The sequence below is a fragment of the Borostomias antarcticus genome, assembly GCF_949987555.1.
Source record: "Borostomias antarcticus genome assembly, chromosome: 8".
In the NCBI taxonomy this organism is placed as follows: Eukaryota; Metazoa; Chordata; class Actinopteri; order Stomiiformes; family Stomiidae; genus Borostomias; species Borostomias antarcticus.
In genome coordinates, this window is record NC_140241.1 from 30,523,641 (window position 1) to 30,543,423 (window position 19,783).

Sequence of the window (19,783 nt, forward strand, 5' to 3'; positions counted from 1 at the left end):
GTCGATTTCTCTGAGTAATTGGCTCCCGACATCTCCAGACAGCTCCAGACAGAAGCCGAAAATGCTGCCCGACCAAACCAATACGGTTAGAACCCCCCTGTTTTCGTTGGACCGTCAGCTTGATGTATTTCCACCTTAAGGTGAATCCAAAAGATTTGTTCTGAATTATAAAGATAAGATTCTATATGTTTTCCACTCATTAGGGGAGGTTGGTATTTTTGGGTGTAATGTCCCTTTAAGTTACGTGTTTTTATTTGTCCTCTGTATAACACACAGATGGAAACCCCTATGGTTGTTAGAACACATTCATAGACACATCCATGCTATGATAAAAGTTGCACATCAATGAAATGTTCCTGGTGAAGTGTACAGAGACATTGGAATGATTCATGAATGATTCATCAGAGTCACTTCTACTCACTGTCTGAATTAGCCACCAAAAGGATATTTTGGGCAGGGTTTTGAATTCTATTGGGTGCTACATAGGGGAGACAGGACAGGTTATCATTTGAATAGCACTGCTCTGTGTCTGTCATGTTGTCATCCCATCCCATGTTGTGTAGAACACGGGTCTGGGCTTTGCGCATGGCTATAAGGACAGGGAGAGAGAATGAGGGCGGGAGGGAAGGAGGGAGGGAGACAGAATGAGGGAGGGAGGGAAGGAGGGAGGGAGAGAGAATGAGGGAGGGAGGGAAGGAGGGAGGGAGAGAGAATGAGGGGAGGAGGGAGAGAGAAAAGGGAAAGAAAGGGACAAGCAGAAAGAGAGGAGGGAGTGACATTCTTGCTTGGGCTACGCTAATGATTAGATAGAACCAAGTAAGGCTGCGTGTGTGTGTGTGTGTGTGTGTGGGGGGGGGTTGCTTTCTTCATTAGTTTTTTTATTTTATTTTTTTATTAGATTTTTATATCATTTTAACTTTTTGTTTTCAATTTCAGTTTAGTTTTAATTTGTTTTTAAAGCGGGTTTGCTAGTTTAGTTTTTATTTTTTGAAAATGCCTAGTTTTATTTTTGTTTTTATTAGTTTCAGTATTAGTTTCGTTTGTTTTTTCTTTTGCGCTAGCCTCGTGAGACCATCCTGATCTCTGAGTTCATTCCATGTGAAGCCAACCATCTGGCCCACACTACTGGGAGTTACTTCGGCGCGGGGGCATAGCTACAAAAATTGGAGGATAGATTTCATATCCACCCAAAATACTAGGCTTATATATGAAATGAAAAAGATTAAAAATAAAAACATTTTCTCTAAATGTTTAGGTTTATTTTAATTCGTTCTTTAAAGTTAGTTATCATTTTTTTTGTAAAGCCCAGTTTTTATTTTTATTTCAGTTAACTAAAATGTTTTTTCACACCTAGTTTTTGTTTTTCAGTTAGTTTTCGTTAACTATAATAACCTTGATTGAGCCTGAGGAAAAGCAGGGGTGGTGAGATGGAGAAGAGATGGTGAGAGAGGGAAGGAAGAAGGGGGGAGGAGGGGGTTGACTGGCACCTTGAGTGGCTCCTGGGGCCCTGAACGTTGGTTGGACCGCCCTCAGCCTTGCCTATTTAAGGCCCTGCCCAGGTGACTAGCTCCTACAGTTCGCTCCACTACAGTCTTGAGGAGACACAGGTCACTGGAAGGAGAGCGTTTGAAGACGGAAGCCTAAAGACTGAAGATTGCCTGCTATATTTATTGATGACCTGCCTGATTGACCTGACCTATTGCTGACTATCCTCTGACTGAAGATCTTCCTGTGAAAGACTGACTGGGTAGTGATACATGACCCGGGTTTAGAGACCACCTAGATAACAACTTATCCAAGGACCTGCAGCTCTGATTGGGCGACAACCTAGACTGACAACTTGAATAACCCCAGAGGTCCTTACTAGAAAGTGCCTGAACTCCAGATGTTACAGACGATCTTCCTCACCGTCCTCCTCTTCCACGGCCTGGTGCTGAGTTCGTCCTCCTCGGCCTCGACCTCCTCCGAGGAGGATGGAGGGAGCAGTGAAAAGGAGAGCGAGGAGCATCATCCCAAGGGTAAGTGATCACACAGCCGCCCCCAAACCTGCTCACACACGGCCGCCCCAAACCTGCTCACAGTACACAGGCGCTATTCAAACTAACAGCGTTTCACCTGTGCTGTTCTGAGTGTACGGACAGTGGGATAGAAATATATAGTCTATTATATCAAAGGATAATGTTTAAGCTATTCTTAGTATTTCACCATGTCAAGATTTGATATATCACATTTTCCCAGTACGTTTAGAAACAATGCAGGAAAGTTGATCTTCAGATGCGAGCATTTCAAGAATCCTTTTCACTTCCCTTTCAAATGCATTGAGAAGCTGATCAAGTTCATTTGTACATACTGTGCATTTATATTAATTCATTCATTGTATTTCATTCAAATCTGGCTTTTGAAAATCCCCTGAGACCATGAAGCATGTTTGAAAGCCGGTTAGAGTGATTAGAGAAAGCTGTTGCTGAGTGTGAGTGTGTGTGTGTGTGTTTGAACATGAAGAAAAGAGACAGCGTTTTTAATTACTCCCTATCATAATAACTCATATTTTCACCCACAAGTAGCTTCTGTTCTGATAAGGAACCTATGCTATTATGGCATTAGAGTTCATTAATAGGAGATTAGAGGTTATTAATATGATATGTCCATATATCCAGATTAATATGAGATGTCCACATACACAGACAGACTTGGCTATATTGCCCCCAGGCGCGGTCAAGCCAATATAGCAAAGTCCATCATGCTCTGTTATCGTGCTGTCGTCTCAAAAACACTTGTGAGTGCTGATCCGTAATGAAATACCTTTGAGCTGCTCTTCTGTGTGCTTTAGTGTGTGTGTACGTGTGAAAGTAGGGGACGTACTGTAGTCACAGGGATTCATGCCGTTCTTGGAGTACTGCCAGTAGAAAACCATGCACCATCAGACTGTCAGAGACCAGCAATGATATAGCACACTATACACGTTAGTGTATATACTGTACCCTATACATGTTAGTGTATATACTGTACCCTATACTTGTTAGTGTATATACTGTACCCTATACACGTTAGTGTATATACTGTACCCTATACACGTTCAAACGGCTGGATCCAAACACATGGGACTGACAGTATGAGCAGAGTAACAGTGTTTTTGGACGACTTGATAATAGAAACAGGTTGAATCCTAATGTGTTGATGATGGATCATCTCTGATATGGATGTTCTCTGGGCTCACGTTTCCCTGCTGGAGAGGCTGTTACCTCACTGCCTTTATTGTGCAACTGACTGCAGATTCACCCTGAGTGACTAGAGGGACATTTTAAAATGACATAATCACCGATGTCATTGCAGTGCTTGAATTCTATTCCATAAAAGCAGGGAATTATTTCATGGTTTTTCAAATAGCCTAGGTAGGCTACTAAGAGCTGAAACTTGCTCAACAAACAATCCCATGTATTAAAGTGTCACAGCAGGTTTGTGTGTTTGACAAGGTGCTCGCCTTACAGAAGCAGTGATCTCAGCATATGTCTCATTTCAAACCTTTATTTTTACTTGTACTGTATATTGCAACAACTCTAGGAATCTCGAAATGGGTTGGCATGACTAAAAATACTTACTTTTTATTACTTTACTAGAACTTATTTCACTGGCATTGACACACACTGAAGGGATATGGCCTAACTGTAAATGGTTAAAGTCTGGACTGCATATTCTGAATCACGCAGCACGTTTGTGCCACATGGGAGAAGCTACGTTTTCGTAGACATGTAGTTTGTGTCCTGGCAGTATGTGTCGTGATTCAGAATATCCTGCTATCCTGTACTTCACTAGTCATTCCTCACACTGTGCCAAACACGTCAGAGCCACGTGGCTACCACGGAAACATCGCGCACAATCAATGTCTTATTGAACTACAGAGTTGGTTGAATAAAAAAAGATGCACTCACAATATTTGGATCAAATATTGACATTATGATATGCTGCCAACGCATGGAGGATACCCTGTGGCTATTCGTAGTGGGAGAAGCTACTAATTTACTTGAAGTTTGGCAACAGGTATTCATTATTTATAAAAGGAAAAGTGAAAATGGTATATCATCATCATCATCATCATCATAAATTAATCTCAAAACTGAATGGGATTGTTCACATAAATTGCTCAAGTAGTTTAGTAAGTAGCGTTAAGTACCATTGGTCCCTGAACACATAATAGTTAGCTTTATAATCCACACCTTGGATTTTGTAGAAGTATTTTACAGCATCGTTATTTTGTGTCATTATTTCTTTATCACCGGACATTCATTTGTTGCCATGAGCAACAGGGAAAGCAGTCCATCACATAAAATACCAGGAAACATGAGTGAGAAATGAGAAATACACCCCCAGATACTCCCTCTTCCAGTCACCACATGTTTCACAATTTCTGAAAAGTAATTGAAATGCAGCTCTGTCTCCCCACAGTCCCTCATCCAGACCCTGGTTACTCTGGGATTCCTGAATAGCCTGCTCTGTAGTTCCAGTGAAAGGTGCCAAGTAACCTACCAATGACCCATGTCCTCGCAGTCAGGCCGTTGGGACCTGTGTGTCCCCAAGGAAAGCCCTCCGCTCAACTCTGCCTGAGCCCCTCTAGGAAAGGCTTAGAGGCAGGCTTCATAATGGACACATTCACACAGGACCATACAGTGGGGACTGTGTGCAGTCTAAGTGAGAGTTACAAGATATCTAATAAAAATCTGAGTCATCATCTTCTACACAGCTAGAGTGCCTTGCTTGATACCTGCCACTTTTATAGTAACGGGTGGAACTTTAAATGTCTTGTTGAACTTAACGTTAAACTTGTTAATTAATAAATTATAATGACTTGTTATAACGACTTGTTATAACGACTTGTTATACAGTAATATTTAAGATTACTGAATGCACAGAAATGTGAGATCATTTCGTGTTTCTTACAAATCACTGATTCCTTTCTTCTTTTTCCCCCTCTGTCAGGTAGCCATCACGCTCACTGGGGATATGACGGTAAATATTGCTTATTCTCTTGTGTGAATAATAACCTGTAATAAAGTCTGTCCTGTCCTCTACAGTATAACTTTGAAACTCTCACATAGATGAAGTCTTATAGTTATGGAAGGTGTTATCAGATCTGCAGTTAGAGATAGGATTGTGTTTTCAAGAAAGATCACAATATGGTCTCCACGTGCCAGCGTCTTAATCAACATCTAGACTCTTCTGATATGAGATGACAAGAATGTCCTCCGATAAAGAATGCTTCAAAGATAAGATAAGGTACAACCTTATTGTCCAACCAAGGTTGGAAATTTGCCAATAAAAGAACATTAAAAAGCAGCATTCAGTACTTTACTGAGGAGGCTGATAGCGCTGAGGACCAAGGACCTCTTATATCTGTTCCTCTAAAGCACCAACCAGAGGGGAGTATGTCAAACTGTGTAGTATGTTTACCTCAATCATTACCACAATACCTGAAGCTGTCAGATGGGGTCTGCTGTTTGTATACATCCCTTTTTGAATGAACCTATATTACATTTTTACTGGCTTCCATTCAGAATCAGTGTTGGTTTTGTCATGGATATCATCCTTATTTCACATTCAGCGAAAACTTCATGCGTGAAGGACTCGTGTGTCTGTGTACGTTTCATCATTAACTTAAGTCACACTGCTGAGTGTCATTGTGTACGTTAATCATTCCCCCACCCCCCTCCTCCTCCCTCTCCTCCTCCTCCTCCTCCTCCTCCCCCACCCCCCCCTCCTCCCCCTCCTCCTCCCTCTCCTCCTCCTCCTCCTCCTCCTCCCCCACCCCCCCCTCCTCCCCCTCCTCCTCCTCCTCCTCCTCCTCCCCCTCCTCCTTCTCCTCCTCCTCCCCCCCCTCCTCCTCCTCCTCCTCCCTCTCCTCCCCCTCCCCCTCCTCCTCCTCCTCCTCCTCCTCCCCCTCCCCCCTCCTCCTCCTCCTCCTCCATCCTGAACAGATCAGGAGTCCTGGTCTGCAGACTTCCAGCACTGCAGTGGAACATCCCAGTCTCCCATTAACATTGAGCCCAAGAAGGCCATCTATGACCGCAGACTGCCCCCTATCACGCTGGAGGGCTATGACCTGACCAACGGACCCACGCTGATGCTGCTGAACAACGGACACACCTGTGAGTCGATGGCCGACACAGGCCAGCAGTGTGACATGGAGGTGGACCGGAGTGTGATCAGACTAAATCATTTGATCTTATCAAATCAAAGAGAAGAATTCGATGATTACACATGCATGATTGATGGCGCATTGTAATGGGAGCCTCATCAAATATACTGACATAGTAACCTGCGATGCCAGAAAGAACGATGGCTTCTTTCGAGGTCATTCAGACTGGCCATGTTGTGTGACGCGCCCTCCTGTGTGTGTGTGTACCCCAGTGCAGCTGAGTCTACCCAGCACCATGCGCATAGTCAGCGGCTTCGACCACGCCTACCTGGCCGCCCAGCTGCATTTCCACTGGGGAACCGTCCAGGTTCCTGGGTCAGAACACACCATCGACAACATCCACTTCCCTGCTGAGGTGAGGAGGGCCGGGAGGAAGGCTAGATGGTGTGGTGGATATACTGCCGTTTGTTTGTTTGTTTGTTTGTTTGTTTGTTTGTTTGTTTGTTTGTTTTGTTTGTATGTTTGTTTGTTCGTTCGTTCGTTCGTTTGCTCATTGCCACTCACTCACTCACTCACTCACTCACTCACTCACTCACTCACTCACTCACTCACTCACTCACTCACTCACTCACTCACTCACTCACTCACTCACTCATTCACTCTCTTCCTTCCTAGATCCACGTGGTTCATTACAACTCTAAATATGGCGATCTGTCAGAGGCAGCCAGCAAGCCTGACGGGCTGGCTGTCCTCGGGGGCTTCATTGGGGTAAGGGACCTTAAATATTAGGACAGTGAGGTGACAGTAATGTGCCCCGTGGTGTGACACGAGAACATAGTGATCGATATTGTCCTTATTGTATTTATTTAATCGGACCGTCAACCATCCAAACAAGCTGATTTTTCTTCTACATAGGTTGGTCTGTATGAAAATGAAAATTATGAGAAAATCCTGTCAGCGCTCGCCAATGTCAGTACTGAAGGTAACCCTAACCCTAACCCTAACCCTAACTCTAACTCTAACTCTATCCCTACATTTCTTCTTGGAATGTCCTTAGCCACTCCATCCTTTATTCATTTCTAGGTTACAAAACTGAGCAAAAGAAAAGATTTTAGTTTTTCCAAGCTGCTGCTTTAAAATGCAATTCTTCAGCATGCTTTTTAAGTAACATGGCCGAGAATATGATGTTGAGATTAAACACGTGAGGAGCCATTCTGTTTAAAAGAACTCTGAAAAATGAAGCCTGCACTGTAAAATCCTTGTGGGTTGTGTAGTGATTACCTGTCGAACTCTTTTTCCAGAGTCAGAAACTGAGATCCAAGGCTTCAACGTGCGCCACCTGTTGCCCAGCAACCTGGAGCGTTTCTATAGATACAACGGGTCCCTGACTACTCCGCCCTGCTTCCAGACCGTGAACTGGACCATGTTCAACGACACCATCACTGTGTCCAGGAGACAGGTATGGTTGTGACACAACAGCGACCAAGCGATGAGATTCGAGTACGAATGTTTTCCTGATCTGTTCCAACTGCCAGTTGCATAATCAATGTCTGTGTCCAAGGGTGGAGGACAGTAACGTCAACCTGACTGATGAGTGCTGTGTTCACATAAGCTTTCCATGTGGTGCTGTGGCTCAGTGGTAGAGCGGGTTGTGCAATTATCGTAGCGTTGGCGGTTCGAATCCCGCCTCCTCCTATCCACATGTTGAAGTGTCCTTGGGCAAGACACTGAACCCCAAATTTCTCCCAGTGAGCAGGCTAACACCTTGCATGGCAGCTGCCGCCATCGGTGTGTGAATAGGTGAATGAGAGGCTGTTGTGAAGCGTTGGATAAAAATGCTTTACAAGTGCAGACTAGTCAGTGTAAGACCGGACTAATTCACAGATGTAGTTGGATCTTCACATGGATGCCAAACGTGTAGCTGTGTGCTTTCAGCTTGCGGCCCTGGAGGACTCTCTGAAGGCAGGCCAGAGTCAACACCTGAACAAGAACTTCAGAGCCCCGCAGCTTCTTCACGGGAGACGAGTTCTGGCCTCTTTCACTGAGCCTATCGTAAGAGGTGAATGACCTCCTCACACCTTCTGACATAAATAATGAGTAACCTGCATATCCCTAGAAAGGGCCCAGTCGTTGCACAACACTTACAATCCTGAGGTGTTTTTGTGGGCATTATATTCGTCTGCGGCCTGCGCTTATGCACACACACACACACACACACACACACACACACACACACACACACACACACACACACACACACACAGGTACAACACAACAAAACGTTTCACAAGAGTGCTTTCAAGAATGAGTGGTGGGAACACTTAGCTCACTTAGAGGACAAAGAAACAACAAATAGACAGACAGGGGTGTTGCATGATAACATAGACCCACAACATGATAACATAGACCCACAACATGATAACATAGACCCACAACATGATAACATAGACCCACAACATGATAACATAGACCCACAACATGATAACATAGACCCACAAACTTTGGCACCACCTTTGGTTCACGAGGAAATGAGTAAATCCCTTCACAATGGATCTCTACATGCTGGTGTTAAAGTCACATAACAGATGTCTCTTGAATCCAACTCATTTATGGATGCTTCTTAGCATCCAGATAAAAAGGCACAAAATACATTCAAAGCTCCCAGTGATGTGGAATAATTTGACTGATATCAGTGTGCGTCTTATCAAACACTGACATAATGGATTGACATAAACAATGACCGTTTGTGATATTGTGCAGGTCGTGTAGGTCTCTCTGCAGACTGGGAGACGGAGACGGAGACGTATCCCTCCAAAGTACACCCTGCCGCCGCCTCGGGATACCTGGGTAAGCCAGGCGACGCCCAGAAAGGCTTAAAACAGACCGCTGCTTTAATTAGACCAGGTGCCACATGGTAGCCAAGCTCTCCTTATCTCACTATTTCTATTTACCCTCCACTTAATTGGATTCGTGTGTTTACTCTCCATCTTGACTTTTCATTTCAGTGCTTTGATTCGTAAAGCAAGCGACGGTGCGCTACAATGCACTGTAGATTGTCCATATCTGAAGTTAAACAAAGACTTGCGTCCAACGCCATCTATTCTGCTCTAGAATCTATACGGTCATGTGCGTGGTTGTCTTGTGTTTGGGGTCAGGTCATCTGACATGTCTCTCCGTTTGTCTTCCAGGTTCCACAGAAGACCTGTCACGAGGTACGTTTTCCCCCCAACAATCATAAAAGTGTGACCTACCTGTATATGACATATAGGACCTACATTCGATGTATAGAGTGAACCAATGTGTAGCATGTGGTCATGAGATCTCTGTCACTGACTACTGTCCGATAAGTCATAGCCAAAAGACATGACAAGCGAGTACTTTGAGTACTTTGAACTAATTGGCCTGTAAAGGTAACTGTAAAAATCTCGTTAATCTCTTTATTTTCAGGTGATATCCTAGCCATAGCTTTTGGAGGTCTCTTCGCCGTCACCTTGCTTGCATTCACTGTCTATGCATACCATCAACGGAAAAAGTACTACAGGTAAGCCAGAGTAACTTTAGAGTAGGTTCTCATTTCTGGTGGGGTTCCCATCACTTCCTACAATTATGACAGTCGTTGGTCAGGCAGATATTCCATAGAAACCACATCAGCTTCCTGTGAGTCAATACATCACTAATGGACAGATTCCAGTGTGTATTTATGAAGCAACAGCTGCTTATGACAGAACTAAAAGGCCTTCATCTGAGACTGTTTGTAGAGGAATAACATCAGGTCTGCTGCTTTCTTGATCCTGTTTCCTCTAGTATCCAGAATTCAGTTTTGCTTTGTAGTTCTTAGACCCTCTGTACCAAACTTACAGCCACTGCATATGCAATATGTCAATATTGACTACTGTTATGTCATACAGTCGACTTACATGCTGTTGTTGACTAATCCCATGTGTTTTTTCTCCTTGCAGTGTGAAAAAGGATTCAAGACAGAATGTTATCTATAAGCCAGCAACCAACGAGGAGGCATAGATGGAGATGATTCAATATATATTCAGTATTCCTTACGCCAATTAAAGCACACATATCAGCAGAGAATTCATATTGGCCACCAAACCAAGAAGTTTTCTTAGACATAGAATAAATGTCTTGTTTGTGTTTGTTCTGAATGCACACTTGCTGAAGTAGCTAAATTATTCTGCAGAAAACACAGGCTACAGTAGCTATTTGATAGTTACAATAACAGACACCGAAAATGTTTATGGATGAATGTGTACAATTTGATCTATTTATTATGTTGGTAATATGCAGGTGAAAATAATACTATTTTGTTCAAATACAGTAGTGCTGCAGCCTGTTTGATGTACAAAAATGACGTTTTGATGCAGAATGTCAGCAACCTTGACTGGGATGTCTACTGGTTCCAAATGTTTGAGTTGCAAGTGAAAGTGTTACATTATATTGCTTCTGTTGGATTTCATGTAAAGTAAGCAATGCATTCTATGAGTATTGTATGTGTATTTATTGTCAATTACATATTTTATGAAGCAATATGCTCTGCTGTATTTTAATCACAGTTTCACTTATACCATTACTTTGCTTAAAGTTACCTCTCACCCTACCACAATGGTGGATCAAGTGCAATTGGATCTTTAAATGTTCAATAAATGTGTCATATTGTTGTGAAATGTGTGCTGGCATCCGCCTCTATTGATTCCATCAGCCTCAGATCTGGGTCAAAATACTATTTGGAATCAAAATACTATTTGAAATGATCTGTGCTTGACCGATCTGTCACAACGGACCCACTACCCATTCCAGGCAGATTCAATCAAAAGCTGAAGTATTGGAAAGGATTTTAAAGTATTTTGACACTAAGGATCATCCTTCATTTAGTATATCTACAATTATACTTACAGTTCAAATAAACTCCAATTAGAGCCTAAGCATTAGTTACACATTGTACACTTCACATATACCTCTTTTCCATTTACATATCTAACTACCGCACCATACTGGTGCACTTATAATAGTGTTCAGTTGGGTGTGTATAGGGTACTACATACAGCAGGCTACTGTGACGACCATGGAAAACAATATCACACATTCACATGGTTCCGTACTAACCGGGAGGGGCACACTAAAATGCCTTAGTACTCAAGACTCAAGATGGGTTTATTGCCATGTATATTGTTCACACATACTAGTAATGTGACTAGGGTTAAGGCATACGCTGTTGTAGACGACATCGGACAGGGTGCAGGATAAGACATGACAGTGCAAAACAGTACCAAATACAGTACCAAATACAGTACCAAAAACAGAGTGGTTTAACAAAATGCAGTGCAATGTACAAATTACGATATACTGTTAAAAATAAAAAATAAAGGAGGAGGCACAATTTCAGTATATGTACTATATACAGAATGGGGTGTGGTGAGAGTATGCACAGGAAGTGTGCAGAGTGAAGTGTGGTGGATGAGCGGTGTTATGTAGGCTACAGTACAGTGAGTGCAGTTTGTGTGTGTGTGTGTGTGTGTGCAGTGTGTGTGCGTGTGTGTGTGTGTGTGTGTGCAGTGTGTGTGCCGTTAAGGTATGTGGAACGATCAGAGGTCTTGTGTAAGTGGTGCAAGGGGTACAGATCAAATCAAGTCAAATCAAACTTTATTTATATAGCGCATTATATAGCGCAGGGCGTATATAGGGCGTCGCAAGGGGACACAAGCCTTGTTGATGGCCAGATACATATGAACTTTAATAATCCCTGTGGGGTGAATGTGTATTAGTATGTTCATGACTAAGCTCATGCCTTTCTTCCATATGTGAGAAGATGAGTTTTCAGAAGGACATCTTGAGCCCCGTTCTGGCCTGGAGGGGATCACACAGCCTGAAGCCAGAACGGGATGACACCGCTGTGAACGTGTACTATCTCACACACGAGCTGGACAGAACATAAATAATATTGCATGTGAACTGAGGAATGCCGCTTAACATGGGTGTAACAGAAAACAGACACACATGAGCTTACAGTATGTACCTGAAATATAGTTCTCCGTTAGAAGAACAGATGTGGCCGACTGATCCAATACCTCTCGCACACGCCACAGTCATGGTACTAAAACTGGTCAAAAGATGTTAGAATCCACTCTTTCATTATAAACGTATAGCAACGTCAGAGATATTAGCCACATGAAGCATCTATTACCTTTCCACACTATTGTAACAATGTTATAACTTACATTAGACTTAGTTATGTCATGCCATGTCATATTTTGTCATCTAAATGGTTGGCCAATAACAGTAGGCTACATAGAGGTGCAATCTGTACTTTATAACCCAGTCGTCCATTAAGTTAGACATGTCATTATCACCTCATAGGAAAGACAAGCTTCTCATCACCTCTTGATATGGGACAGTCCAGTGTTTCTATGGCATCATGGTTTCCTTTACTTTAAACAAACATTACAATGAGATAAGATGTTCTGATCCTCTGACCGGTCAGTCAGTCCCCTGAGGGAGGCTGACCAGCAGACTCCATCATCCATTAAAAACACATTAAACTGCCTCACTCAGCCATCTTTATCACACTGTCGTTTGAACATAATGAGCCAATCTTCAGGACATGGGTCAATTCACAGATGACTGCAGTTGAGATGAAAACTTCATATAAAATAAAACTTGAATCTAAATCCTTACTCTAAATCTTAATGAAAATATTTCAACGCTGCTCCTACATGCATTCAGCAGTGAAGCTTTTAGGTCGAAACTCTTAATATTTACAGTATAGTATTTTGCTTTTCAAACGCAACCATAGACAGATAACAAGAGTGCCTTACAGGAAGAAGCGTTGTGTTTTCAGAGCGCCATGCATCATAGTGGTTTGTAAGTTGAACACACCCTTGTCATCCTTGCACCATAAGGTCAGAAGAATGTTGTAATATGACCAAAAAAACAATTCAAAAAGCAAATACTGTACTAAAACATGAGGTAAGGGCATGGTGGGGCCAATAGTATTAGCGAAGTAAGTTCAGTGATTTCTTCAGGCAGTGAAGTCATCCAGACCCTGAGTAGGTGACTGATAGGACACCGACACACAACAGGTTACTTCATAGTGCTCTATTTCTGCAGGAGCATAGAGCAGCAGAATGAAATGAATGCATGAACTAGTGAACTTTGGTTGAATCTTGGGAGCATGTGTATGTTTTCTATTCTCTTGCTATAATTCATCAGTGAAGCGATTAGGCCGCCACTGTCTTTCATTTTGACCCCACCACATTCCATGTCAGAGAATGGGCTGATATATACATTAGAGATAAAGTGCTTATAGCCCACAGGGACATGCAAAAGAACTGAACATGTTGTACCGCTGGACAGATCTCATAGGGAGGGAGGCAAGAACATACCAGCTGTAATGTTTCTCGTTATCTATGGTACATGCAGTAAATACTCCACCAGCGTTGGTTGCATGAACAGTCTTTTAACAGGATGTAATATGGTGAATAACAACCTATATGTCTGCATAGCTTCTGTGGAAGTGAGAACGTAGCTGCACTGGTACAAGGAAGAACCTTGTAAATGGTGGGAATTGTCTGTAGAAAAAGTTCACAAGAAATGATGTAAACCTAGACAGAGGTGAGCTTTTCAGCAAGAGATCCGTATTTTCAGAGAAACATTGTTCATACTGTAGGCTAGCTGAGTTACACAGTAATCCCAGCAGTATTAGCCAAGTTGTGACATTTTCTAATGTAATTTGCAATCATATCCTGACAGATTTCTTCATATGGGGAACTTGGGTAACCCTTCCTTTTACAATGTAACTAGAAATGGTGCTCAGAGAGCACAGACCTCCGCCCTGAATGCATTTCGTGGTTCTGTGCCAAAATTGAATGGGTTCTAAATTGGCCCATGCTAGACCCCTCCACCGAGTTTCATTAAAAGCATAATTTGCATAATCCTAGTCCAAAAAATAATGTCCATGTCTAGCACCCTCACACAGGGAGCTGGCTTCATTCTAAGTTTTGTTTTCATTTTGCGTAATCCTAGTCCAACCAGGCCAGGTCCAGCCTGGCTTATGTGCATGGCTGGCTTGTTTCTGTTCAGGACTGGTAGGACGGAAGCTAGTCATGCCACTCAAATATCTGTGAATTGAAATGACATGAAATAATGTCTGATAAATTAAGATGGGTCTTGTCACCTGGACACATCAGTCCCAATACTTCCAATGCTAATCCAGCACAATAAGAGCGGGATACAACACAGAGATGCAGGCCAACATTGTCGGGAGTAAGGGAGTAAGGGAGGGAGGGAGTAAGGGAGTAAGGGAGGGAGCTATACTAGCTGCGTTGGCTACGCACCAAAAACGACTGGATTGGTCACAGCCAGTGGGGGGCAATGCGGTGCACTCCGAGCTCCGGCCCGTGCACTCCGGGCATTTGTGGATCCGGCCCGTGATTCAGATCTGCTCCAAAATGTTATGGGTTATAAAGTAGCCCATGGTACACCCCTCCACAGAGTTTCATGAAAATCTGTCAGGTAGTTTTTGCGTAATCCTGGTTCAAATGGAGGTGAATGACCGGATGTTTTTGGGCGGCCCGTAGACCCGACCCATGCTTCGGATCTGCTCCAAAATGTAATGGGTTGGACCATGATGCACCCTTCACAACAGCACTTGCCGTTTTTCTGCAACAAAATAAAAACCTAACTGGAGATGCCTGGTAGGGCATGCACTACTGGACTTGATATCTTTGTTGAGTCTTGGGAAGAACCAGAATCTGTCGTGTGTATGTGTATGTGTGTGTGTGTGTGTGTGTGTGTGTGTGTGTGTGTGCGTGCGTGCGTGCGTGTGTGTGTGCGTGTGTGTGTGTGAATTCACAGAGGGTAGGAGCTCTCTCTGACATGTCTGGAACATGATCAGCTAGTAACTCATTCAAGTTGAGCTACGAGTTTAAACCAGTCTCTGAAACTGGTACTGTTGGCTTGGCTGAGCTGGAACAGAGGGCGTCTTGGCCTAACGCTGGCTGAGCTGGAACAGAGAGCACCTTGGCCTAACGCTGGCTGAGCTGGAACAGAGAGAACCTTGGCCTAACGCTGGCTGAGCTGGAACAGAGAGCACCTTGGCCTAACGCTGGCTGAGCTGGAACAGAGAGCACCTTGGCCTAACGCTGGCTGAGCTGGAACAGAGAGCACCTTGGTCTAACGCTGGCTGAGCTGGAACAGAGAGCACCTTGGCCTAACGCTGGCTGAGCTGGAACAGACGGCACCTTGGCCTAACGCTGGCTGAGCTGGAACAGAGGGCGTCTTGGCCTAACGCTGGCTGGCACTTCCAGTTCTCCCTCCATTGTTCACACTGACAAATCCCTGGTAGTTTGCTTCCATAACACTTGAATCATGAATTGAATTGAATATTGAATATTTAGGAAGTGAGCAAGCCATAAAAAAGTCAAATATCTACATACAGTACTTGAATAGTACAGTAAGTCACAAGCATGGCACATTTGGATATTACAGGTCACATGCAGCAACATAGAAATGCGTTGGTGTGTGACTGTGGAAACTTGTGATACCAGTGTGTCTGATACATTGATATTAGATATCTAGCCCTAACTTGTTGGCACTTCAGTCAGGCAAAGCTGAACAGAACAGTGTAGGCCCACAGAGGGTGACGTGCTTTGCAGATGGTGCCAAACTCCTGTCAAATATTACCCTGGTGAAGGTGTAAGAGACACTTGACATTCGAAGAGAAGGGCGTTTCAATGACATTTTGCAGTGTTGTACTATACAGAGAGAGAGAGAGAGAGAGAGAGAAAGAGAGAGAGAGTGTGTACAGTATGTGTGCGTGTGTGTGTTGTGCTGTTACACAACAAATAAAACACTGTTAAGTTAAATACAGAATTTCTACAGTATGAACCCCACTAATGATTTTGCAGTGGTTGGTAATACAACCTACATGTTTCTACACAATAACATCAGACAAGCTTTTATTGTCTTCCTGTCCAGCACTCAGTATCCAGCGGGTAAGCAATGAGTGTGGCTGTGTGTGTGTCTGTGTGTGTGTGTCTGTGTGTGTCTGTGTGTGTCTGTGTGTGTGTCTGTGTGTGTGTGTGTGTGTGTGTGTGTGTGGCTCTGTGTGTGTGTGTGTGTGTGTGTGTGTGTGTGTGTGTGTGTGTGTGTGTGTGTGGAGCAGGGATAGGTTGGGCAGGGAGACTCCAGAGGAAAGGAAGGCCCACACATCCATCAGCAGGATATCGGTGTATCCAGACGGGCAGAGGGCTGTGAGGTGCGTGATCATGTTGATCAACTGGCTAGCTAGTTGTACACGTTGCCCAGTACCCTGTAGTAGAGGCAGCCTGTTCTGGGGCAAAGCAAGGAGCATGTCCATCTGACAATAAAGAGCCATTGTATTCAATAGTATACAGTTCTCTGTTTTTCTACCACAGGCTTAACATAATTGTGCTGTTGAACATATTGCATGATGAATGAATATAGGTATTATTTCAACATTAGCCTGTATCTACAGGTAAATCGCCTGCTAGAAAGGGTATGCTTTTTATTTGCCCACAAGTTTCAAATCACATATCACCTTGAGCCGGGGAATGAAAATAACTCTTATTCTATGCGCTCTTTCTCTCTCCACTGCAGATCCTCTCATCATCGGGACGGGGCTGATGTGTGTTAATGAGCTCTGTGTCTCCCCTGCCCACAACAGTGAGGGGCTCCAGGTAAATCCTTCACAAGGTTTCACATTCCTGTGCACTCTCCTGGAAAGAGAGGCCTTGCTCAGGGTTTAAGGAAGGATGTAAGGAGGGATAAAGGGCCACTCATTGGCCAACATGGACATTCCCTACAGAGTAACTCACATACCTACTTAGTGGTTTACCATCTCTGCATGAACACGCTCTAACCAGCAGACATGACCAGTGATATGGACCTGGTGTGTATGTGAAGACATGACCAGTGATATGGACCTGGTGTGTATGTGAAGCTCTTTAATGTAGAAGGAGAGCGTAGCCTGCTACACATCGGATCATCTTCCTCCATTCTTGCTTCCCATGCAGCAGGTGTCTGGAGATCAGTCTGTCTGGTGCAGCTCTGGGGCTGTAGTGTGACGTTAGCATGGATGTATTAATAGAACATTAGCTAACCCAATCATGCAGCTGGAATTGTGGCGCCATCATGTGGTAGATTTCAAATAATACAGGTTAATTTAATGGCAAATGACAAATAAACGTTTTCACATTAAATGGTAAAATGGTTTCTATTAATCATATGTACATTAAGCTGAACAGTACATTTACTAATTGTAAGGCCTTTGTAGGTCTTTCTTTTACATAAACTAAAATGAGTGTTGAATTGTCCCATGACATGACAGAGCTACGTTATTATTTTCTTGTGTGTGGTATCCCCCTCCACCAAACTCTGCTGGGTGAATAAGCCAGGAGCAGAGAGCTGATCTCAAAGCCTGTGCACTTGAACCCAACTGAGGAAGCTTCCAACACCTGGAACATGGACAGCTCTGTAGCAAAGACATTTGATTCAGAAATCAAGAACCATGAAAACTGGAAATCGACATTTCAGATGGCAGATGGCCACAAAAAAGTTATATATTTCACAGTGTATGGGTAGGCCCATCAGAGACCCAAATGTTTTTTATAATAGGTCCTCTTTAATGAGTTTTATAGACATACCAGTCTCCCGTCCCCTGACCCCAGATCAGCTAGCAGCCCTTTACGGCCCTGGAGAAGCTTCATAACGTTCATGGTTCGCTCTGGGGTTGAAGGCAAGAATGGTACCTACACAATGTACACATACATGCACAAGTCTACTCAGAATCACATCTGTCTCATTTTCAGACCCATCAGACCAGGCTGAGGAAATGTACTTGCCATGCAATGCTGTTGGAATCAATCAGAACATTGATTGAGGGTGGCTACCTTCATCCGAAAGGGTACTTTCAGCCCTGGCATACAAAACATGGCCCACAACCCATAGACCCCTGACAAAATGGTGGACATCCACAAGGTTATCATGCCGTTATCCTGGTGATGGTGGAAGGACTTGGAGCTGTTGTCCTCTAGAAGAATGTCGATGGAGTCCTCCAGTGACGCATCACCCTGTGACGATACAAGGTTTGTTATGTTAGGGAAATGCACTAATATCCTACACATTGATCATTTATTGGTGATAGAATATTCATAAGCCACATGACTGGACTTAATTTGGCTACCAACACTATATAATTCTTACAGTTCTTTATATTATGGACCATACCTAGGCCTACTTGAATCTCCAGCATGTGCATGTTCTCATCAATTAATGCATCATGATTAAAGACGGTGGTCTTATTGTGTCTAGGCATAGGCCTACCCTACTGCATACATCTATAATAGGCCTACCCTACTGCATACATCTATAATAGGCCTACCCTACTGCATACATCTAGAATAGGCCTACCCTACTGCATACATCTAGAATAGGCCTACCCTACTGCATACATCTAGAATAGGCCTACCCTACTGCATACATCTATAATAGGCCTACCCTACTGCATAAATCTATCATTGAATCGTCAGTTTATTTGTTCTAGGCCTGTTACTTGTATTTTCTATGCTCCCTATAGACGCTAGAGGGCGCCATATGTCAACAATAGGCTACTTAGTCTAATAATCTTTGGTCTTCCATCAGACAGCCGAGTTCCGTGTTTCTTTTGTTGGTAGAGCGTCGAGAAATGTAATAGCATACGCATTTGGTAGGCTACTGGCACACATCTGAACTGCTGTTTTTGGAGAGAAAAAACCCGGAAAAAAACTAGCGAAACTCTCGATTCGAGTCTGTGACAGAGTCCTGCGTTTAATTAATTAATTAATTAAATTAATTAGTTAATTTAACCATTAATTCAACCCTAAACATAAACCTAATGCCCTCTGCGTTTATGGGGAAAAAGGGCTTTACCGTCACTCTACACAGACCGTAGGGGTAGACTACCTACCCATGACCAGACCGGTATAGACTACCTACCCATGACCAGACCGGTATAGACTACCTATCCATGACCAGACCGGTATAGACTACCTACCCATGACCAGACCGGTATAGACTACCTATCCATGACCAGACCGGTATAGACTACCTACCCATGACCAGACCAGTATAGACTACCTACCCATGACCAGACCGGTATAGACTACCTATCCATGACCAGACCGGTATAGACTACCTACCCATGACCAGACCGGTATAGACTACCTATCCATGACCAGACCGGTATAGACTACCTACCCATGACCAGACCGGTATAGACTACCTATCCATGACCAGACCGGTATAGACTACCTACCCATGACCAGACCGGTATAGACTACCTATCCATGACCAGACCGGTATAGACTACCTACCCATGACCAGACCGGTATAGCCTACCTACCCATGACCAGACCGGTATAGACTACCTACCCATGACCAGACCGGTATAGACTACCTATCCATGACCAGACCGGTATAGACTACCTATCCATGACCAGACCGGTATAGACTACCTACCCATGACCAGACCGGTATACCCTACCTACCCATGACCAGACCGGTATACCCTACCTACCCATGACCAGACCGGTATACCCTACCTATCCATGACCAGACCGGTATAGCCTACCTACCCATGACCAGACC

The 19,783-nt window shown here is 43.6% G+C and overlaps 1 protein-coding gene across 1 annotated transcript; it reads left to right on the top strand.

Annotated features, from left to right (window-relative positions):
* Positions 1–1,885: 1,885 nt before the first annotated feature.
* On the top strand, positions 1,886–10,197 carry ca9 (carbonic anhydrase IX; the record flags this gene model as incomplete). The annotated part of the gene is made up of 12 exons (XM_084442594.1): positions 1,886–2,022; positions 4,979–5,004; positions 5,970–6,140; positions 6,403–6,545; positions 6,806–6,898; positions 7,046–7,112; positions 7,432–7,589; positions 8,066–8,189; positions 8,891–8,977; positions 9,319–9,342; positions 9,578–9,671; positions 10,090–10,197. 12 exons carry the CDS (start codon positions 1,886–1,888, stop codon positions 10,148–10,150), a joined length of 1,185 nt encoding a protein of 394 aa, XP_084298720.1. The 3' UTR covers positions 10,151–10,197.
* Positions 10,198–19,783: the final 9,586 nt, after the last annotated feature.